This window comes from Camarhynchus parvulus, chromosome 25 (genome assembly GCF_901933205.1).
Source record: "Camarhynchus parvulus chromosome 25, STF_HiC, whole genome shotgun sequence".
NCBI classification, from domain to species: Eukaryota; Metazoa; Chordata; class Aves; order Passeriformes; family Thraupidae; genus Camarhynchus; species Camarhynchus parvulus.
Genome location: NC_044595.1, coordinates 1,466,938 through 1,489,505, shown reverse-complemented (window position 1 = coordinate 1,489,505; position 22,568 = coordinate 1,466,938). Strand labels below are relative to the sequence as shown.

The window sequence follows — 22,568 nt, the reverse complement described above, 5'->3', positions numbered from 1 at the left end:
TCACTAAAACATGCCGTGCGCGATGATTGGCTGGTGGCGTAGCAGGCGGGGCTTGTCACCGTGAGCGCTCTTCCTCCCGCCGCAGCGAGCTGTCCATCAATGCGCTGCTCCTTCCCATTGGTCCGCCTGCCCTCAGCCCCGCCCCTTCCCCTGATAAGCGGCGGGAAGGGGCGTGGCCAGAGCGGCGGACTCGGGACAGGTGAGGGGAGGGTCCCGGGGCTGAGGGGCCGGGCCGGGCCGGGGGCTCCCGGTGACTCTGGGGGCTCCTGGACGGCTCTGGGGGCTCCCGGCGGGTCCCGGGGTGCGGAGCCGGGCGGCCCTGGGGGCTCCCGGTGGGTCCGGAGGGCTCCGGGGGCTCCGCTCTGACCCTGCCCGCCCCAGCTCCCCTCATGCCGGCCACCGTGGCCGTCGTGGGCGGCGGCATCAGCGGCCTGGCCGCCTGCTACCACCTGGTGCGAGCCCCCCGCCCGCCCAAGGTGAGCGAGCGTGCGACCCCCGAACCTTCCCCCGCTCCTTCCCCGGACCCCCAACTCCCTTCCCTCCCGCTGTCCGTCCCTCCCCGGGGCTCCGCTCTTCCGCGTCACCCCGGGACCCCCGGTGTTCACCCCCAGGACCCCCATCCCTGCAGAGACCCCCCCGGTACCCCCAATTCCCCCAGGGTCCCAAGTCCCGCAGGGTCCCGGGGGTGACTGGGGGGTCCCGGGGGTGATTCGGGTTCCCGGTGGTGATCCAGGTTCCCGTGGTGATCCGGGGGTCCCGGTTGTGATTGTGGGGTCCCCGTGGTCATTGGGGTTCCCAGTGGTGATCCGGGGGTCCCGGTGATGACCCTAGGGGTGTCCCGGTTGTGATCCCGGGGGTCTCGGCGGTGACCGGGGGGTCCCGGTGTTGATTCGGGGTGCCGGGGGTCCCCAGGTGGTGCTGCTGGAGGCCAGTGGCCGCTTCGGGGGGTGGCTGCAGAGCACCCGGAGCCCCGAGGGCGCCGTGTTCGAGCACGGCCCGAGGGGCGTCCGGCCCGCGGGGCCCGCGGGGGCCCAGACCCTGCACATGGTATGGGGGACAGGGGGGGCTGCGTTCGGGGTGACAGGGGGGTCCCCGGCTGGGTTTGGGGTGACAAAAGGGCTTCCTGAGGGGCTGGGGGGGATTTGGGGAAGTCCCCGGGGTTGGTTTTGGGGTGCCAGAGGGGATCTTGGGGTGACAGGGGGGTCCTGGAGGGCTGGGGGGGGGTCCTGGCTGGGTGTTGGGGGTCCTTGGGGCTGGGTTTGTGGTGCCAGAGGGCTCCCCGGAGCCCTGGGGGGATTTGAAGGGGTTGGTTTTGGGGTGACAGAGGGGTCACCCTGGGGTTTGGGTGGGTTTCTGGAAGAATTTTTGGGGTCCCTGGATGAATCGTGGGCATCTCTGAACGAATTTGGGGATCCCCGTGTGGATCCTGGGGGTCCCTGGATGAACCCTGGGGGTCCCTGGGTGAATTTGGGGTCCCTGGATGATTTTTGGGGTCCCTGGATGAAATCTGGGGGTCTCTGGGTGATTTTTGGGGTCCCTGGATGATTTTTGGGGTCCCTGGGTGAAATCTGGTGTCCCCGTGTGTCTCTGGTGCCACGCCGTGTCCCCGCAGGTGTCGGAGCTGGGGCTGGCCGGTGACATCCTGGCTGTCCCCAGGGAGCACCCGGCGGCGCGGAACCGATTCCTGTACCTGGGGGGGGCCCTGCACCCCCTGCCCTCGGGCCTCAGGTGGGTGGCACCTGTCCCCTGGGTCACCTCCCCTTGTCCCTTGTCACCAGGGCCACCTCCTGTCCCTGTTGTCCCCAGGGGGTTGCTCAGGGCTGGCTGTCCCCGGTGCCACCCCAGCTGTCCCCAATGTCCCCGTGTGTCCCCAGGGGCTTGCTCCGGGCTGTGCCCCCGTTCTCTCGGGCCCTGCTCTGGAGCGCTCTGCGGGATCTCCTGACCCCGGCGGGCGCGGGGCCGGACGAGAGCGCCCACGGCTTCGCCCAGCGCCGCTTCGGGCCCGAGGTGGGTGCCCAAAAGCCCCTGGAACCACCCCAAAACCTTCTGATCCACCCCAAAACCACCTGGAACAACCCCCAGATCCACCCCAAAACCCCTGATCCACCCCAAAACCCCAGATCCACCCCAAAACCCCTGATCCACCCCAAAACCCCCTGATCCACCCCAAAACCCCCAGATCCACCTCAAAACCCCTGATCCACCCCAAAACCCCCAGATCTACCCCAAAGCCCCTGGAACCACCCCAAAACCCCCAGATCCACCCCAAAACCCCCTGGAACAACCCCCAAACTCCCTGGAACAACCCAAAACCCCCAGATCCACCCCAAAACCTCCTGGAACAACCCCCAGATCCGCCCCAAAACCCCTGATCCACCCCAAAACCCCAGATCCGCCCCAAAACCCCCTGGAACCACCCCCACATCCACCCCAAAACCCCCAGATCCACCCCAAAACCCCCTGGAATCACCCCCGGAACCACCCCCAAGACCCCTAGGACCCCATAAAGTCCCCATCACACCCCAAAACACCATCACACCCCAAGACCCCCGGAACCCCCCCAAAACAACATCGCCTCCCCCAAAAAATTCCCCATAAGCAGCCTCAAAATCTACAGAACAACTCCCAGAACCCCTCAAAACGTCACCCCCAAAAATCCCCCACAACCACCCCCAAAACCCCCCAAAAAACACCATCACACCCCAAAACCCCCAGAACCCTCCAAAGCCCTGGTGATGCCCCAAAGCCCCCACAACCCCACCCCAAACCCCGAGAATCCCCCAAACCCCGATAACCCCACCCCAAACCCCGATAACTCACCCCAGAGCCCCACCCGGCCTTATCGGGGCCTCGCTGGGGTGGGTGGGGTCCCACTGTCCCTGTCCCTCTGTCCCTCAGGTGGCCGAGGTGGCCGTGGACAGCTGTCACTGTCTCTGTCACTGTCCCTGTGTCACTGTCCCTGTGTCACTGTCCCTGTGTCACTGTCACTGTCCCGGTGTCACTGTCACTGTCCCTGTCCCTGTGTCACTGTCCTGGTGTCACTGTGTCACTGTCCCTGTCCCTGTGTCACTGTCCCTGTGTCACTGTGTCACTGTCACTGTCTCTGTGTCACTGTCCCTGTGTCCCTGTCACTGTCCCTGTGTCACTGTCACTGTCCCTGTGTCACTGTCGCTGTCCCTGTGTCCCTGTCCCTGTGTCACTGTCACTGTTCCTGTGTCACTGTCCCTGTGTCACTGTCCGTGTCACTGTGTCACTGTCACTGTCCCTGTCCCTGTGTCACTGTCCCTATCCGTGTGTCCCTGTGTCACTGTCCCTGTCCCTGTGTCACTGTCCCTGTGTCCCTGTCCCTGTGTCCCTGTGTCACTGTCACTGTCCCTGTGTCACTGTCCCTGTGTCACTGTCACTGTTCCTGTGTCACTGTCCCTGTGTCACTGTCCGTGTCACTGTGTCACTGTCATTGTCACTGTCCCTGTCCCTGTGTCACTGTCCCTATCCGTGTGTCCCTGTCCCTGTGTCACTGTCCCTGTCCCTGTGTCACTGTCCCTGTGTCCCTGTCCCTGTGTCACTGTCACTGTCCCTGTGTCACTGTCACGGTCCCTGTGTCCCTGTCCCTGTGTCACTGTCCCTGTGTCACTGTCCCTGTGTCCCTGTCACTGTCCCTGTGTCACTGTCACGGTCCCTGTGTCCCTGTCACTGTCCCTGTGTCACTGTCGCTGTCCCTGTGTCACTGTCCCTGTGTCACTGTCGCTGTGTCCCTGTGTCACTGTCACTGTCCCTGTGTCCCTGTGTCACTGTCACTGTCCCTGTGTCACTGTCCCTGTCCCTGTGTCACTGTCCCTTTGTCACTGTCCCTGTGTCCCTGTCACTGTCCCTGTGTCACTGTCACGGTCCCTGTGTCCCTGTCCCTGTGTCACTGTCCCTGTGTCACTGTCGCTGTCCCTTGTCCCCAGGTGGCCGAGCTGGCTGTGGATTCCCTGTGCCGGGGGGTGTTTGCCGGGGACAGCCGGGCCCTGAGCGTGCGCAGCTGCTTCCCTGCCCTGTTCCAGGCCGAGAGACAGAGGGGCTCCGTGCTGCTGGGGCTGGCACTGCCACACGGTGGGGACATGGGGACACTGTGGGGACATTGGGGACACTGCGGGGACACTGCTGGGGCTGGCGCTGCCACACGGTGGGGACATGGGGACACTGTGGGGACATTGGGGACACTGCGGGGACACTGCTGGGGCTGGCGCTGCCACACGGTGGGGACATGGGGACACTGTGGGGACATGGGGACACTGCGGGGACACTGCTGGGGCTGGCGCTGCCACACGGTGGGGACATGGGGACACTGTGGGGACATTGGGGACACTGCGGGGACACTGCTGGGTCTGTGCTGCTGGGCTGGCACTGCCACACTGTGGGGACATTGGGGACACTGCGGGGACACTGCTGGGGCTGGCGCTGCCACACGGTGGGGACATTGGGGACATTGGGGACACTGCTGGGGCTGGCACTGCCACACGGTGGGGACATTGGGGACACTGTGGGGACATTGGGGACACTGTGGGGACACTGCTGGGGCTGGCGCTGCCACACGGTGGGGACATGGGGACACTGTGGGGACACTGCTGGGGCTGGCCCTGCCACACGGTGGGGACATTGGGGACACTGTTGGGGCTGGCACTGCCACACGGTGGGGACACTGGGGACACTGCGGGGACACTGCTGGGGCTGGTGCTGGCATCTGGAGGGCAGGGGGACACCACGGGGACCTCCGGGTGCCACCCCTTGGACGAGTCCAACCCACGGGGCTGGGACGGGACACCGTGGGGCTGGGGACAGTGTGGGGACACCGTGGGGCTGGGGACAGTGTGGGGACCCTGATGTGGCTGTCACCCGGATCCACTGAGGGCTGGCATGGGGGACACCGCGGGGCTGGGGACACCCTGGCGCCCCCCCCGCGCGTTGTCACCGCCGGTGTCACCGCAGGTGGCGGCGGGGCGGGCCCCGAGGCGGGGCTGGCGCGGCGGGCGCGGCCCGAAGCGCTGGAGCCAGTGGTCGCTGCGGGACGGGATGGAGTCCCTGGCGCGCGCCTTGGTGGCCTTCGTGTCCCCGCGCGGGGCCGAGCTGCGCTGCCACTCGCCCCTGACGCACCTGTGCCACCGCCGCGGCCGCTGGCAGGTGGGGACATTGCCCGTGCCACCCGGTGCCCTCTCATCCCCCTGCCAGCGCGCTCTCTGTCCCTCCCCGGTGTCCCCGGGTCCCCTCCCGCTCTACGTCCCCCCACCCGTGTCCCCAGTGCTCTCTGTCCCCATCCCAGTGTCCCCAGTCACTGGGAGCCGTCCCCACTGTCCCCTCCTCATGCTCTCCACACCCTCCCCGGTGTCCCCAGTTCCCTCCTCATTGTCCCCAGTGCCCCCAATGTCCCCTCCTCAGTGTCCCCAGTCCTGTTCCCAGTGTCCCCAGTGCTGTCCCCAGTCCCCTTCCCATTACCCCCAGTGTCCTCCCCTGTGTCCCCAGTCGTGTCCCCATTGTCCCCAATGTCCTCAGTCCTGTCCCTAGTGTCCCCTGTCCCCTCCCCAGTGCCCCCATTGCCCCCAGTGTCCTCAGTCCTGTCCCCAGTTCCTTCCCCAGTGCCCCCAGTGTCCCCATTGCCCCATGTCCCTGCTGTGTCCCCAGTGCCTCCATTGCCCCCGGTGTCCCCATTGCCCCCATTGCCCGCAGTGTCCCCAGTGTCCCCATTGCCCCCAGTCCCCTCCCCATTGCCCCCGGTGTCCCCATTGCCCCCGGTGCCCCCATTGCCCCCAGTGTCCCCAATGTCCCAGTCCCCTCCCCATTGCCCCCAGTGCCCCCATTGCCCCCAGTGTCCCCTGCTGTCCCCCCAGCTCACCGTGCCCGGTGCCACCCTCACGGCCGATCACGTTGTCAGCGCCCTCCCGGCCTCAGGTACGGCGCGGGGCTGGGGCGGGGAGGGTCCCGCCGTGTCCCCGCCGTGTCCCCGCGGTGTCGCTGACGCTGTCCCCGCTGTCCCCAGCCCTGGCGCTGGCGCTGCCGGCGAGGCGGAGCCGCTGGCGCGGGAGCTCCGCGCGATCCCGGCCGCCTCCGTGGCCGTGGTCAACCTGCAGTACGAGGGCGCCGCGCTGCCCGTCACGGTGAGCGCTCCCCGCTGTCCCCACCGTGTCCCCGAGGTGTCCCCAAACCCCGCGGTGACCCCAGCTCCCCCCCCCACCCCCGCAGGGCTTTGGGCACCTGGTGCCGTCCTCGGAGGACCCGGCGCTCCTGGGCATCGTCTACGACTCGGTGGCGTTCCCGGAGCACGACGGGACCCCCGCGACCCCCGGGGGGACCTCGCTGCGCCTCACGGTGGGGACAGCGGGGGGGACACCGGGGACACCGGGAGGGGGGACACTGGGGGGTGACAGGAGTGATTTGGGGGGCTCATGGTGGGGACATCGTGGGGTGACACTGGGGACACTGAGGGGGTGACAGGAGTGATTTGGGGGGCTCATGGTGGGGACATTGTGGGGGGACACTGGGGACATCATATGGGGACACCTGGGAGGGGTGACACTGGGGACACGGGGGGTGACACTGGGACACCAGGGGGAGTGACAGGGGTGGTTTAGGGGGGGGCTCACAGTGGTGATACTGGGGGGTGACACTGTGGGGACACCAGAGGGGGGTGACACGGATGATTTTGGGGGTCTCACAGTGAGTGACCCTAGGGACAGAGGGGATGTCACAGGGGTGATTTGGGGGGGCTGGCACTGAGTGACCCTGGGGACACCGTGGGTGTCCCAGGGCTGATTTTGGGGGGCTCACGGTGTCCCCAGGTGATGCTGGGCGGGGCCTGGTTCCAGCAGAGCTTTGGGGACCCCGCCCTGGTGGCCCCGGAGCTGCTGCTGAGCCGGGCACGGGCGGCCGTGAGCGACCACCTGGGGCTGGCCGGGACCCCCAGAAACGCCATCGTCAGGGTGCAGCAGGTGGGGACACCTGGGGGGCTCCGGGGGGACATTCCGGGGCAGGTGACACTTTATGGGGCTCTGCGTGAGTGACGTTTGCTGGGCTTGCTCTGGGTGGGTGACACTCGGGGTGAGTGACATTTTGGGGGTGTCCCTGTGTGGGTGACACTTGGGGTGAGTGACACTCGGTGTGGGTGACATTTCAGGGGTGTCCCTGTGTGGGTGACATTTCGGGGCTGTCCCTGTGTGGGTGACACTCCGGGGGTGTCCCTGTGTGGGTGACACTCTGGGGGGGCTCTCAGGGTCTCACCCGTGTCCCCCCCCTCCCTTTTCCCCAGGACTGCATCCCCCAGTACACGCTGGGACACTGGGAGCGCTTAGGTGAGAGCGGCGGGGCTGGGGGTGTCCCCTGTCCCCGGGGGGGCTCTGCTGTCCCCAGCTGTCCCCAGAGTGTCCCCAGCTGTCCCCACTGTCCCCCCAGAGCGCATCCAGCGGTTCCTGAAGGAGCAGCAGCTGCCCCTGAGCCTGATCGGCGCCTCCTACTCCGGGGTCTCCGTCAACGACTGCATCGCCAGCGCCAGGGCGGCCGTGGGGAAGATTTTGGGGTCCCCCCCCGAGCCCTGACCCCCCCCCTGCAGTCCTGGGGTCCCCCCGTGGCCACCAGCGTAGGACAAAATGATTTATTTTTTTTTTTAATTGAAAAAAACCGTTTAGAAAGGTCCAGGGAGCGGCTCATAAATACAATAAATACCCGCGTGCCCCAGCCGGGGACCCCAAAACCGATCCGGGGACCCCAAAACCACACCGGGGACCCCAAAACCCAGCCAGGGACCCTAAAACTGATCTGGGGACCTCAAACCCCAACGGGGACCCCAAAACTGATCTGGGGATCTCAGAACATCACCGGGGACCCCAAAATCCCAGTGGGGACCTCAAAACCGATCTGGGGACCTCAGAACCCCATCGGGGTCCCCAAAACCCAGCCAGGGACCCCAAAACTGATCTGGGGACCTCAGAACATCACCGGGGACCCCAAAACCCAGCCAGGGACCCTAAAACCGATCTGGGGACCTCAAACCCCAACGAGGACCTCAAAACCCCATCGGGGACCCCAAAACCCCAGCGGGGGGGGAGCAGAGCTGGGAGAGCCCTATGTCTCCCCCTGGGGGTATCCCTGTCCCCCTTGGGATGTCCCTGTCCCCCCAAGGGGTGTCCCCTGTCCTGTCCCACCCAGGGGTGTCCCAGGGGGTGTCCCCTGTCCTGTCCCCCCTGGGATGTCCCTGTGTCCCTGTCCCCCCCCATCCCAGAGTCCACACCGCCCCCGGGGGTGTCGATGCGGGGTGGGTGGGGGCGCTCAGGGCGGGGGCGGTGCCACGCTCTGATTGTCCCCGGCCCGCGCTGTCGCCGCTGTCACCGTGCCGTTGTCACCGCGGGGAGGTGGTGGCGCCAGCGCCAGGGCGGGCAGGCCCTCGCGGGGGGGTTTGCGCAGCATCTCCTGGCGGAAGCGGCTGGCGGGGGCGGCGCCGGGGCGGCCGCGGGGGTCGCAGCCGATGTCAGCCGTGAGGTTGGTGTAGAGCGGGCGCAGCTCCCGCGCCAGCAGCGCGTAGCTCAGCGAGTTCATGCCGTCCTGCGTCCACGTGCGCTGCGTCCGCACCAGCAGGTCGAACCTGGGGACGCGGCCCGGCGTGTCACCCGCGTGTCCCCTCCCCGCGCTGTCCCCTCGGGGCGCACCCACCCCCAGCACCGCACCTGTGCGGGTTCTCCTCGTTGCCTTTGTCGCTCTTGTGTTTGACCATTTTGTAGTGGCCGATGGAGACGGGAGGGCGTGAGATCTTCATGCCGGCCAGGCGCACCCTGCGGGGACAGCGACAGTGGCACCGGGGCGGGGACAGCGACGGCGACATCCCCCGTGTCCCCCAGAGGGCAGCAGAAATATGGGGACAGTGACAAGGGAGGGTCACGGTGTCACCCCGAGGGGACAGGGACAGCCCCCAGGGTGGCAGGGACAGCCACCGCACAGTGACATCGTTACAGGGGACAGTGACAAGGGAGGGTCACGGTGTCACCCCGAGGGGACAGGGACAGCCCCCAGGGTGGCAGGGACAGCCACCGCACAGTGACATCGTTACAGGGGACAGTGACAAGGGAGGGTCACGGTGTCACCCCGAGGGGACAGGGACACGCCCGGGGTGGCAGGATAGCCTCTCATGTCCCCAAACAGTGACATCATTGCAGGCGACACAGACATGGGGACAGAGGGACAGTGAGGCTGGGAGGTCACCGTGTCACCCTGGGGGGACAGGGCATGGGGACATCTCTGTGTCCCTTCTCCCCCAGGGTGACAGGACACCCCCCATGTGCCCTCTAGGACACTGTGACAGCCTCTGTGTCCCCCCCAGGGCAATGTCACACCCTCTGTGTCCCCCACAGTGTGACAAACACCCCTTGTGTCCCCTCCCAGGGCAATGTCACCACTCCACATGGCAATGTCACATCACTTGTATCCCCCCCAAGGTGACAGAACACCACTCGTGTCCCCCCCAGCTCAGTGGGCACACAATGCCACCCCCCGAGTGCCATGCCAGTGTCCCCAAGCTGTCCCCAGGCTGTCCCCAGCCCTACCTGGTGGCGATGTCATCGTCCTCACCCCCCCAGCCCCAGTACTCGTTGGGGAACCCGTTGATCTTCATGTACTGGTCGGGGGTCAGCGCCGAGACACCCCCGAAATACTGCGGGTACGGCAGGCTGGGGACACAGGGGACACTGTCACACCCTCTGTGTCCCCCCCAGGGCAATGCCACACCCCTCATGTCCCCCCTAGCACAGTGTCACACCCCCCATGGCAATGCCACACCCCTTGTGTCCCCCTCCCCAAGGTGACAGAACACCCCTCGTGTCCCCTCCAGGGCAATGCCACACCCTCTGTGTCCCCAGGGTGTCCCCAAGGTGTCCCCAGGGGCGTGGCTCACCTGTACCCGAATTTGTTCATGGCCACGGAGGCGTGTTTGGGGTTCCAGGGGTCGCACGTGTACAGGTTGTGGTCGTTCTCGGGGATCAGGTCCACGTCGTGCAGGAACAGGCAGTCCCAGTCCTCGTCCTTCAGCGCCTCCTTCACGCCCACGTTCAGCAGCTTGGCCCGGTTAAACGTGCAGTTCCCGGCCTGGGGACACCCCAAAATCCACTGGGGTCACCCCAAATTCTCCTGGGAAACTCTAAACCATCCCCTCTAAACTGTCCCCTCTAAACCATCCCCTAAAACTCTAAACCATCCTTTCACCGCCACGTTCAGCAGCTTGGCCCCAGTTAAACATGCAGTTCCCAGCCTGGGGACACCCCAAAATCCACTGGGATTACCCCAAAATCCACTGGGATTACCCCAAATCCTTCTGCGGTCACCCCAAAATATCCTGGGAAAACTCTAAACCATCTCCACTAAACCATCCTTCACGTTCAGCAGCTTGGCCCGGTTAAACGTGCAGTTCCCGGCCTGGGGATACCCCAAAATCCACTGGGGTCACCCCAAAATCCACTGGGGTCACCCCAAAATATCCTGGGAAATGTCTAAACCGTCCCCTCTAAACTGTCCCCTCTAAACCATCCCCTAAAACTCTAAACCATCCTTTCACGCCCACGTTCAGCAGCTTGGCCCCAGTTAAATGTGCAGGTCCCAGCCTGGGGACACCCCAAAATCCACTGGGGTCACCCCAAAATATCCTGGGAAACCTCTAAACCATCCCTGGAAGCACTGGGGACCCCCCAAACCACCTCAAACCTCCCTGTGGACCCCCCAAACCCCCAAGGAAATCCCCTAAACCACCTCAAATCTTCCCTGGGGACCCCCCAAACCCTCTGGGGTCTCCCCAAACCCTCCTGGGTACCCCCAAACCCTCCCTGGGCATCCCCAAACCCCCCCTGGGCATCCCCAAACCCTCCCTGGGCACCCCCCAAACCCCCCCCGGGTACCCCCAAACCCCCCCCGGGTACCCCCCAAACCACCCCGGGCACCTGGTGCACGACGTAGATGCCGTAGTGCAGCTGCTGGCGCTGCAGGAAGGGGTGCAGGTAGTAGAGCAGGTGGCCCAGGTGCGCCTCACGGTTGCGGTGCGGCACGATGACCGCGGTCCTGGAGCGCGCCTCGCACCGCGGCGGCCGGTAGCGCCCGCCCCGCCGCACGCCCGGGTTCTTGGCCTGGATCTGCTCCAGCGAGGGCGCCCGCGAGAAGGAGACGGCCAGGGGGCCCACTGTGGGGAGGGGGCGCTCAGGGGGGGCACTGGGGGTGCTCAGAGGGGCACTGGGGGCACTGTGGGGAGGGGGCGCTCAGGGGTGGCACTGGGGGGCTGAGAGGGGCACTGGGGGCATTGAGAGGGGTATTGGGGGGCACTGTGGGCAGGGGGCGCTCAGGGGGGGCACTCAGGGGGCACTGGGGGCCCATTATGGGGAGGGGGCACTCAGAGGGGCTGGGGGGGCACTGGGGGGACACTGGGGGTGTCCCCTCATTGTCCCCCCGCCCCCCCCCGGGGGTCCCGGCCTTTGGGCTTTGCCCCCCCACATTTCCCTTCCCGGTTCTTCCCCCGGGGGCTCCGGGTCTGTCCCGGGAGGGGGCCGGGGGAAGGGAACCGCTCCGACCGGTTCTACTGCCCGGGCAAGGGGCGGGTCCTGCCCGGCAGCGGCTGAGCCCGGTTCTGTCCCGGGGAGAGGAACCAGAACCGGTTCCGTACCGGGGAGAGGAACCAGAACCGGTTCCGTACCGGGGAGAGGAGCCAGAACCGGTTCCGTACCGGGAAGAGGAACCGGAACCGGTTCCGTACCGGGCGAGGGGCGGCCCCGGTTCCTCCTCCCACGGGGAGGGGTCACCCCTCGGTCCTTCCCCCGGGGGTCCCGGTTCTTTCCCCGTCCGGTTCCTCCCCTTCCCCCGGTTCTTTCCCCCGGGGATCTTCTCTCTTCCCGGTTCCCCCGTTCCTGTCCCGGTTCCCTCACCGAGGAACGGCGATCTCTCGGGGCAGAACGGCAGCGGCCTTGCTGGGTCCGGCGTGGCGGCGGGGCCGTTCCCGGTGCCGCCGCCGACGCGGCTGAGGTTGGCGTACACGTCGTGAGTCCGGGAATAATCCACGGCGGGACCGGCGGAGCGACCGAACAGCGCCGTGAGGTTCCGGAAACCACCGAGCGAGAAATACGCCACGAAGGCGAACTGGCACCCGACCAGCAGCGCCAGCGAGCACGGCCGCTCCAGCAGCCGCCGCAGCATCGCGGGGCCGCCCGGAGTTACCGGGGAGCCGCCCGGTGTTACCGGGGAGCCGCCCGGTGTTACCGGAGAGCCGCCCAAGCGGCCCGGGGCAGCATGGCGGGGACACCGGGGCTGCGGGAGAGAGGGGACACGGATTGGAGCGGCCCCGGGGATGGAACGGGACGGCTCCGGTACCGGGAAAGGAGCGGGGGTCGCTCGGTACTCGCCGGTACCGGGAAATGGGCGGACCCGGCGCAGCGCCCGTGTAGCACCGGGAGGGGCTCGGACCACGCGCTGTCGCTCTCCGGTACCGGGAAGGGCCCGGTTCAGTCCCCGCCCGGTCCCGGCGCCGGTTCAGCCCAATCCGGTCCCGGTGCTGCCTCCCCCACCGAGTACCGCCGGTCCCGGTAAGCCCTGACCCCGGTACCGCTCTGCTGCTCCCGGTACAGGCCTGAGGCCGGTCCTGCCCCGCCCGGCCCCGGTACCCGCTCCAGCCCCGGTCCCGGTCCTGCCCCCCCGGCTCCGGTACCCGCCCGTGCCCGCCCCGGTACTGCCGGGCCCGGTTCGGCGCTCCCGCTCCCCGGGCAGGCCCCGCGGGTCACCGCCCCGGCCCCAGCCCCGCTCCGGTCCCGGTACCTGCCCGGGCCCGCTCAGCCCCGCCCGGCCGCCGCCATCTTGCAGCGGAGGGCGCGGCGTGATGACGTCACGGGGCGGGGCCGCGGCGGGGTCACGCTCCGGGCGCACCAGGAGGGCGGGGGAGACCGGGGAGAACCGGGGGAGGATCCCGAGGGGGCCCCGGTGGCGCTCGGTGACCCCAGAACGGGGCGCGGGGCCCGTGAGGACCCGGGAGAGCCCGAGGAGACGGAGGGGGCGTGGTCTGAGCAAGCCCCGCCTTGAGGGGCGTGGTCATGGCGGGCGCCGTCGCCGTGGCAACCGCGGCTGGCTCCGCCCTTTCCCCGCCTTTAATATGACGTCACGAAGAATACGCGCTGTGATTGGGTGCGGGATTGGCGGGGAGTGTCCGGGCCACGTGTGTCACCCCGGGCCACGTGTCCTTGTCCCCAGGGGGGCTGTGCGACCCCCGTGTCCCCTCCCTGGTCATGTGTGTCCCCTCCCCCTCCATGGAGCCCCCCCAGCCCCGTGTCCCCCCTGTCCCCACAGAGAGGAGACCCCAATAAATCCCATCCTGGGCCAAGCTGGGGATGTTTTTGTGGGGCAGGGGGTGCTGGTGGCACCCTGGGTGGGGGGAGCGTGGCCCATCACCCTCGGGAACAGCGCGGTGTCCCCCCTCGGGCAGCGCCAGCTTGGGGAGGGGACAGGGGGATGGCAGTCACTGCCAGCCGACATCGCTGTGTCACCACGGGAGGAAACAGCGGCCACCTCCGGCCGCGGCCGTCCTGTCCCCATCGTTGTCCCCATCGTTGTCCCAGCTGTCCCCGTCCCTTTGCCCGTAACAAAGATGGCGCCTCCCTCAGCCTCACTTTCCCCTACCAAACATGGCGGCGACCTTGCCCAGAGCCACAATGGCCGATTTCTAGCCGTGGGTCTATGCGCATGCGCAACGCGCCTGCCCACACTCGTCATGGCAGCCTTCACAGCAGCCTTTGCCTTTCCCAGCCACGGCCAAGCACACGATGGTGGCACATCTGCCCAAAGCAAACAAAGAGCTGCTCATTGCATCTGCCCTTCCCACTCACGGCGCCCTCCGCCCTTGCACAGCGCCAAGGTCACGATGGAGGCGCCGCTGCCCACACCAACATGGCGGCACGCTGCCTGCCAGCATCATGGCGCATTGCGCATGCGTAATAGACACAGGATGATGGCCGGGCATCTGCCCGTACCCAACATGGCGGCGCCCACAGCGTCTGCCCTTCCCCGCCATGGCGCCCCCGCGCATGCGCATTGCCAAGGGCACGATGGCGGCGCTGCGGGCGCTGTGGCGGCTCCGCGGCCCCTCGGGGCTGAACGCGGCGGGGGCTCGGCTGGGCCCGGCCCCGGCCCGGTGAGCCCGCGGGGGACACGGGGACACGGCGGGGAGGGCTGCGGGGAACCTCTGGGGCGGTCCCCGCTCATCGCCCGGCCCCGCAGGTCCCGCCAGTGGCAGCCCGACATTGAGTGGGCGCAGCAGTACGCGGGGGCCATCATGTACCCCAGCAAGGCCACCGAGAAGTGGGTGCCGCCGCCCTGGAACGGTGAGGGGACAGCGGGGACACTCTGGGAGAAGGTGGGGAGGGGGCTCTGGGGAGCCCTGAGGGCTTTGGGGGGCCCTGAGCAGGGAGGACGAGGCCTTTGGGAGGGTGTCGGGTGCTTTGGGGGGCCCAGGAGCGGTCCCGAGGCCTTTAGGGGGGCTCTTGGTGTGCGCTGAGGTCTTTGGGAGGTCCAGGAGGGGTCTCAGGGGCTTTGGGATGGTCCTGGAGGGGTCCTGAGATTCTGAGTGGGGTTTAAGGATGGCTTTTGGGGGTAGTGGGGCGGTTTGGAGGTCACTCAGGGCACTTTGGGGTCCCTCAGGGCACTCAGGATCCCCACAGACCCTCAGCGGGTGCCGCTCCCTCCCTGTCCCCAACATTTGGGGGGCTCTGTGCCCTCCCTGGGGGAGCTGTCCCCGTGTCCCTGTGCCCTCCCTGTGTCCCCGTCCTGTGTCCCTGACCCCGGCACTGTCCCCTGTCCCCAGACAAGGACCCGGTGGCCCACAAGAAGGTTTCCAGCCTGACCATCAACTTCGGGCCGCAGCACCCGGCGGCGCACGGGGTCCTGCGGCTGGTGCTGGAGCTGAGCGGGGAGACGGTGAAACGCTGCGACCCGCACGTGGGGCTGCTGCACCGCGGCACCGAGAAACTCATCGAGTACAAGACCTACCTGCAGGTGATCTGAGATCCCCAATTCCAGGGGATCCCTAATTCCCTGAGATCCCATTGCCCTGAGATCCTGAGATCCCTGTCCCATGGTGTCCCCACATGGGGCTGCTGCACTGCAGCACCGAGAAACTCATCGAGTACAAGACCTCCCTGCAGGTGATCCCAGGATGCCAATTTCCATGGGATCCCTGTGCCTGAGATCCCTGAGATCCCCGTCTCTGGGATCCCCAATTCCATGGGATCCCTGAGATCCCATTGCCCTGAGATCCCCCTTCCCATGGGCTCTGCTGCACCGCGGCACCGAGGAACCCATTGGGTACAAGACATTCCTGCAGGTGATCCTGAGAGCCGTGGGATCCCCGGTTCCCTGAGATCCCAGTGCTCCCATCACTGCCAGTATTCCCAGCCCTCCCAGTATTCCCAGTGCTCCCAGTATTCCCAGCCCTCCCAGCACTCCCAGTATTCCCAGCCCTCCCAGTATCCCCACTATTCCCAGCCCTCCCAGTATTCCCAGTGCTCCCAGTATCCCCACTACTCCCAGCCCTACCAGTGCTCCCAGTATCCCCAGTATGCCCAGCACTCCCAGCACTCCCAGTATTCCCAGTGCTCCCAGTATTCCCAGTGCTCCCAGTATCTCCAGTATCCCCAGCCCTCCCAGTATTCCCAGTGCTCCCAGTATTCCCAGTGCTCCCAGTATCCCCACTATTCCCAGCCCTCCCAGTGCTCCCAGTATCCCCAGTACCGTGGTCCCCGCAGGCCCTGCCCTACTTTGACCGCCTGGACTACGTGTCCATGATGTGCAACGAGCAGGCCTATTCCCTGGCCGTGGAGAAGCTCCTCAACATCCAACCCCCTCCCCGGGCTCAGTGGATCCGAGGTGAGGCTCCCACCAGCAATCCCAGCTCCCTGGCACCCCCAGGGTTTATGGGCTCACCCCCTTTTTTCCCTTTTTCCCCCCGGTTTTTCTCAGTTCTCTTCGCCGAGATCACGCGGCTGCTGAACCACATCATGGCGGTGACCACGCACGCGCTGGACATCGGGGCCATGACCCCCTTCTTCTGGATGTTCGAGGAGAGGGAGAAGGTGGCTTTGGGGGATTTGGGGTTCGGGGGGTGGGGTTTGGGGCTGGGGAGGTGCCGGGGGGGCTGAGCAGCAGTGGGGTCCCCTCTGTGTCCCCCCCAGATGTTCGAGTTCTACGAGCGCGTGTCGGGGGCGCGGATGCACGCGGCCTACGTGCGGCCCGGGGGCGTGCACCAGGTGAGGGGCTGGGGCTGCTCGCCTTCCGTGGGCACCCCATTTCCACGGGAACCCCATCCCTGGGAACCCCGTTTGCATGGGAACCCCATCCCTGAGATCCTCATTACCATGCACACCCCATTCCCATGGGCATCCCATTTCCATAGGAACCCCATCCATGGGAATCCCATCCTTGGGAACCCCATTTCCATGGGAACCCCATTTCCATGGGCACCCCATTCCTTGCAACCCCCATTCCTGGGAACCCCATTTCCACAGGAACCCCATCCATGGGAACACCATTCCTGGGATCCCCCACTCCCCCAACACCCCCATTCCCAGGGGAACCCCATTCCCGGGGTCCCCATCCCTGGGATCCCCATCCTTGGGATCCCCATTCCCACAGGAACCCCATTCCCAGGGTCCCCATTCCCACAGGGACCCCATTCCCATGGGAACCCCATTCCTAGGACCCCCATTATTTCCCTGGGATCCCCATTCCCTTGGGACCCCACTCCTGTGCTACCCCCATCCTTGGCACCCCATTCCCTGGGCCCCCCCCATTCCCATGGGATCCCAAATTCCCATGGGACCCCCGTTGGGCCCTCTCAGTGCAGACCCCCTGCCCATGTCCCTGGTGCCACCTGAGCTCCCACCTGTCCTGTGTGTGCCTCCAATGCCACCTGTCCCATCTGTCCCAATGCCACCAATCCCTCCAATCCCACCTGTCCCAATCCCTCCAATCCCACCTGTCCCAATCCCAATCCCATCTGTCCTACTGATCCCAACCCTCTCAATCCTACCTGTGTCACCTGTGCCTTGTGTCCCACTTGTCCCACCAATCCCACCTGTCCCAATCCCAACCCCACTTGTCCCACCAATCCCACCAATCCCACCTGTCCTGTGTGTGCCTCCAATCCCACCTGTCCCACTGATCCCAACCCTATCAATCCTACCTGTGTCACCTGTGCTTTGTGTCCCACTTGTCCCACCTGTCCCACCTGTCCCAATCCCACCTGTCCGACGTGTCCCACCTGTGCCAGGACCTGCCCCTGGGGCTCATGGACGACATCTACGAGTTTGTGAAGAACTTCTCCATCCGGATCGACGAGGTGGAGGAGGTGAGGGGGGATTTGGGGACCTGGGGAGGGGCCAGCCAGGCTGCTGTCACCTGTCAGCTGTCACCTGCGAGGGGCAGGGTCGTTCCTCACAGCATGGTGGGGCGAGGTGACACAGATGGGGGTGGAGGGGGACGGGGACAGGTGAGAGATGTGAGGGACAGGTGAGGGGCTCACAGGTGACAGTGGCAGGGACAGGTGAGGGGTTGCCAGGGACAGGTGAGGGGCTCACAGGTGACAGTGGCAGGGACAGGTGAGGGGCTCACAGGTGACAGTGGCAGGGACAGGTGAGGGGCTCACAGGTGACAGGGACAGCTTTTGATGTGAGAGATGCATGAAGGGGACAAGGAACAGGTACCAGCGCCAGGTGAGCATTTCCAGCACCAGGTGACGGTGCCAGGGCCAGGTGAGAAGTGCAGGGGCAGGTGCCAGCTGTGCCAGCTGTGCCAGGTGTCCCCGCTGTCCCCAGATGCTGACCAACAACCGCATCTGGAAGAACCGCACCGTGGACATCGGCGTCATCACGGCCGAGGAGGCCCTGAACTACGGCTTCAGGTGAGCCGGGGGGATCCCCCAGGTGTGCCCCGCCCTGCGGGTGGGCGGGGCCGAGCTCAGGTGCATTTTTTGGGGTGTCCCCAGCGGGGTGATGCTGCGGGGCTCCGGCATCAAGTGGGACCTGCGCAAGACTCAGCCCTACGACGTCTACGACCAGGTGGAGTTCGACGTTCCCATTGGATCCCGCGGGGACTGCTACGACAGGTACGGCCTCACCTGGCCTGGGGGGGACATGGGGACAGGTGCGGCCTCACCTGGCCTGGGGGGGACATGGGGACAGGTGCGGCCTCACCTGGGCTGAGGTGGAGAGATAGAACCCCATCTCTGGAACCCCCAGGACCCCCATCCCATGGGAACCCCATTCCCTGAGACCCCCATTTCTCCGGGATCCCATATCCCAGTTTTGGGGCACATCAGATCCTATACCCAGTTTTGGCGCACAGGAGATCCCCCATATCCCATCTTTGGGGTGCAGGTACCTGTGCAGGGCACAGGGGATCCCCCATACCCCATTTTTGGGGCGCAGGGGATCCCCCAATGCCGTTTTTGGGGCACAGAGGATCCCATACCCATTTTTTGGGCCCAGGGGATCCCCCAGTGCCGTTTTTGGGGCCCAGGGGATCCCCCAATGCCGTTTTTGGCGGGTACCGTGCAGGGGTGCAGGGGATCCCCCAATGCCATTTTGGGGCCCAGGGGATCCCCCAATGCCGTTTTTGGGGCGCAGGTACCTGTGCAGGGTGCAGGGGATCCCCCAATGCCATTTTTGGGGCCCAGGGGATCCCCCAATGCCGTTTTTGGGGCACAGAGGATCCCATACCCATTTTTTGGGCCCAGGGGATCCCCCAATGCCATTTTTGGGGCACAGGGGATCCCCCAATGCCGTTTTTGGGGCGCAGGTACCTGTGCCGCGTGGAGGAGATGCGCCAGTCGCTGCGGATCATCCTGCAGTGCCTCAATAAGATGCCGCCCGGCGAGATCAAGGTGGACGACGCCAAAGTGTCACCCCCGAAACGCGCCGAGATGAAGGTGACGCGTCCCCAGAGCCCCCGTACCCGGGGGTGGCACCCGGGGAGGGTGGCACCGAGGGCAGGTGGCACCAAAGGCTGGTGGCAGTGCTGCGGTGCCACCCAGGACAGGTGGCACTGAGGGCGGGTGGCACCCAGGGCAGGTGACACCCAGCAGAGGTGACACCAAGGGCAGGTGCCAGTGCTGCAGGGCCACCCGGGGCAGGTGACACCAAAGGCTGATGCCACCCAGGGAAGGTGGCACTGAGGGCAGGTGGCACCAGAGTGGGTGGCATTCAGAGCAGGTACACCAGCTGATGCACAGGGAAGGTGCACTGAGGGCAGGTGGCACCCAGAGTGGGTGGCATTCAGGCAGGTGACACCAAAGGCTGATGCCACCCAGGGAAGGTGGCACTGAGGGCAGGTGGCACCCAGAGTGGGTGGCATTCAGAGCAGGTGACACCAAAGGCTGATGCCACCCAGGGAAGGTGGCACTGAGGGCAGGTGGCACCCAGAGTGGGTGGCATTCAGAGCAGGTGACACCAAAGGCTGATGCCACCCAGGAGAGGTGACACTGCTGCAGTGCCACCCAGGGCAGGTGGCACCAGGGTGGGTGGCACTGAAGGCAGGTGGCGCCAAAGGCTGGCGGCACCCGGCAGAGGTGACACCAAGGGCAGGTGACACTGCTGCAGTGCCACCCAGGGCGGGTGGCACTCAGGGTAGGTGACACCAAAGGCTGATGCCACCGAGGGCAGGTGGCAGTGACGCCAGGTGCCACCAAAGGGTGGTGCCACCAAAGGGTGGTGCCACCCAGGAGCGGTGCCAGCTCTGCAGTGTCACCCAGGGCAGGTGGCACTCAAAACAGGTGACACCAAAGCGTGGTGCCACCCAGGGCAGGTGCCAGCTCTGCAGTGTCACCCCTGTCCCCGCAGACGTCCATGGAGTCCCTGATCCATCACTTCAAGCTCTACACCGAGGGCTACCAGGTGCCACCCGGGGCCACCTACACGGCCATCGAGGCCCCCAAGGTGACACTTCTTGCCGTGTTTGTCCCTGGCACCAGCTCCGCCCCAACCCTGTCCTTGTGCTTGTGTCCCCAACCCTGTCACCGTGTCCCCAACCCTGGCAGTGTGTCCCCAACCCTGGCAGTGTGTCCCTGACACTGTCCCCAGCCCTGTCACCGTGTCCCCAAGCCTGTCACCGTGTCCCCAGCCCTGTCACCGTGTCCCCAGCCCTGTCAGTGTGTCCCCAACCCTGTCAGAGTGTCCCTGGCACTGTCCCCAACCCTGTCCCCCTTGTCCTCCCAGGGTGAGTTTGGGGTGTACCTGGTGTCCGATGGCAGCAGCCGTCCCTATCGCTGCAAGATCAAAGCGCCCGGCTTCGCTCACCTGGTACGGCCTGGGGACACCTGGGGACACCTGGGGACAGATGGGGACACCTGAGCACAGCTGGGGACACCTGGGATACACCTGGGGACAGATGGGATACACCTGGGATACACCTGGGGTTACCTGGGGACACCTGGGCACACTGGACACCTGGACACCGGCACACCTGACACCTGACACTGGGTACCTGGGGACACCTGGGGGACACCTGGGCACACCTGGGGTTACCTGGGGACACCTGGGGGACACCTGGGATACACCTGGGGACACCTGGGGGACATCTGTGGATACCTGGGATAGACCTAGGGACACTTAGGGGACTCCTGGAGACACTTGGGGGACAGCTGGGCACACCTGGGGGACACCTGGGGGTAGCTGGGGGACACCTGGGGAGAGCTGGGGGACATCTGGGGCCACCTAGGGATTCCTTGGGGACACCTTGAGGACACCTGGGGGACACTTGGGGGGGACGCTGAGGGCTCAGGGGAATGGGGACAGGGGACACCTGTGGGTGTGTTGTTTTGGGGGGTATGGAGGGTAATTAACCCCTGTGGGTTAATTGGGGGTCCCTGGGAGTTAATTAGGGGTTAATTGGGGGGGGTTCCTGGGGGTTGGATAATTGGGGGTTAATTGGGGGTCCCTGTGGGTTTGTTAATTGGGGGTTAATTGGGGGTCCCTGGGGGGGTTAATTGGGGGTTAATTGGGGGTCCTTGGGAGTTGATTGGGGGAATCATTGTGGGGTTCCCCATGGGTTAATTAGGGGCTAATTGCAGGTCCCTATGTGTTTATTAATTGGTAGTCCCTGGGAGTTAATTGGGGGTTAATTGGGGGTCCCTAGGGGTTAATTAGGGGTCCCTGTGGGTTTGTTAATTGGTGGTCCCTGGGAATTAATTGGGAGTTAATTGGGGGTCCTTGAGCTTTAATTGGGGGTCCCTGGGGTGGTTCCCATGGGTTAATTGGGGATTAATTAGGGGTCACCGCGAATTAATGGGGGGTTAACTAGGGGTCCTCATAGGTGGGGGTCTCTATGGGTTAATTGGGTGCTAATTGGGTGCTAATTAAGCGTTAATTGGCGTTCCCCAGGCCGGGCTGGACAGGATGTCCCAGGGCCACATGCTGGCAGACGTGGTGGCCATCATTGGTACGTCCCCCTCCCCTTTTGGGGTTCCCCCTCCCCTTTTCGGGGTCCCTTCCCCCTTTTCGGGGTCCCTTCCCCTGTTTCGGGCCCTTCTTCCCCATTTTTGGGTTTTCCTTTCGTTCTGTCGGGGTTTTTTTCCCCATTTTAGGGCCTCCTTCCCTCTTTGTGGCATTTCTTCCCTTTTAGGGTTTCCCTTCCGTTTTGGGGGTCGCTTGCCCAATTTTCCCCTATTGGAAACCTCCTTCCCTTTTTTGGGGGGGCTCCTTCCAATTTGGGAGGGATTTCTGCCCAGTTTGGGGTCCCCTTCCCCATTTTTGGGGTTTTTCTTCCCCATTTTGGGGTTCTCCTATCTCAATTTGGGGTTCTCCCTCCCTTTTTAGGATCTCCCTCTGTTTTTAGGGCACCCCTTCCAGTTTTGGGGTCTCCTCCTCTTCCCAAAACCCCTTTCCCAATTTGGGGGTGTTCTTACCCAGTTTGGGGTCCCTTTCTCCAATTTTGGGGGGGTATCCCTTCCTTTTTAGGGTCTCCCTTCCTTTTTAGGGTCTCCCTTCCTTTTTAGGATTTCCTTCCATTTTTAGGGTTTCCCTCCCTTTTTAGGGCACCCCTTCCAATTTTGGGGTCTTCTCCCCTTCCCAAAATCCCTTTCCCAATTTGGGGGTGTTCTTACCCAGTTTGGGGTCCCTTTCTCCAATTTTGGGGGTTCCTTCCCCATTTTGGGGGGGTCTCCCTCCTTTTTAGGATTTCCTTCGATTTTTAGGATTTCCCTCCCTTTTTAGGGCACCCCTTCCCATTTTGGGGTCTCCTCCCCCTTCCCAACACCCCTATCCCAATTTGGGGGGGGGTCTCACCCCGATTTGGGGGTTCCCCCCCGTTTTGGGGTGCCCTGACCCCTTTTCCCCCCGCAGGCACCCAGGACATCGTGTTTGGGGAGGTCGATCGATGAGGGGGGGTCCCCGTTCCCTCTCCGTGTGCTGCTGCAGTTTGGGGGTGCCCCCCCCCCCGCCGCCCCCCCATTTCGGGTCAAATAAAACCAAAATCGGGTCCTGAGCCTGCCTGTCCCCTTTGTCCCCTCTTTGTCACCTCCTTCCCTGCTTTGGGGGGGCTCC

At 65.1% G+C, this 22,568-nt stretch overlaps 3 protein-coding genes across 3 annotated transcripts; 2 read left to right on the top strand and 1 right to left on the bottom strand.

Annotated features, from left to right (window-relative positions):
• The first annotated feature begins 94 nt into the window (after positions 1–94).
• PPOX (protoporphyrinogen oxidase) lies at positions 95–7,667 on the top strand. The gene is given in 15 exon segments (XM_030965189.1): positions 95–199; positions 382–476; positions 913–1,047; positions 1,613–1,728; positions 1,875–2,007; positions 3,951–4,095; positions 4,972–5,024; positions 5,026–5,163; positions 5,868–5,928; positions 6,017–6,034; positions 6,037–6,134; positions 6,220–6,345; positions 6,816–6,965; positions 7,283–7,325; positions 7,426–7,667. Coding segments are annotated over 15 exon segments (1,554 nt in total). The 5' UTR covers positions 95–99; the 3' UTR covers positions 7,569–7,667.
• B4GALT3 (beta-1,4-galactosyltransferase 3) lies at positions 7,632–13,032 on the bottom strand. Its single transcript, XM_030965191.1, has 7 exons — positions 12,805–13,032; positions 11,922–12,300; positions 10,950–11,185; positions 9,914–10,104; positions 9,567–9,689; positions 8,694–8,798; positions 7,632–8,611 (listed from the first exon to the last, which is right to left on the bottom strand). Exons 2-7 carry the CDS (start codon positions 12,187–12,189, stop codon positions 8,299–8,301), a joined length of 1,236 nt encoding a protein of 411 aa, XP_030821051.1. The 5' UTR covers positions 12,190–12,300; positions 12,805–13,032; the 3' UTR covers positions 7,632–8,298.
• Positions 13,033–14,066: 1,034 nt separating this feature from the next.
• On the top strand, positions 14,067–22,502 carry NDUFS2 (NADH:ubiquinone oxidoreductase core subunit S2). Its single transcript, XM_030965199.1, has 14 exons — positions 14,067–14,170; positions 14,257–14,360; positions 14,840–15,030; positions 15,780–15,900; positions 15,994–16,106; positions 16,206–16,280; positions 17,303–17,380; positions 17,847–17,932; positions 18,017–18,136; positions 18,829–18,958; positions 19,869–19,964; positions 20,244–20,327; positions 21,408–21,465; positions 22,368–22,502. The coding sequence occupies exons 1-14, from the start codon at positions 14,085–14,087 to the stop codon at positions 22,403–22,405; spliced, it is 1,380 nt and encodes a 459-aa protein (XP_030821059.1). The 5' UTR covers positions 14,067–14,084; the 3' UTR covers positions 22,406–22,502.
• Positions 22,503–22,568: the final 66 nt, after the last annotated feature.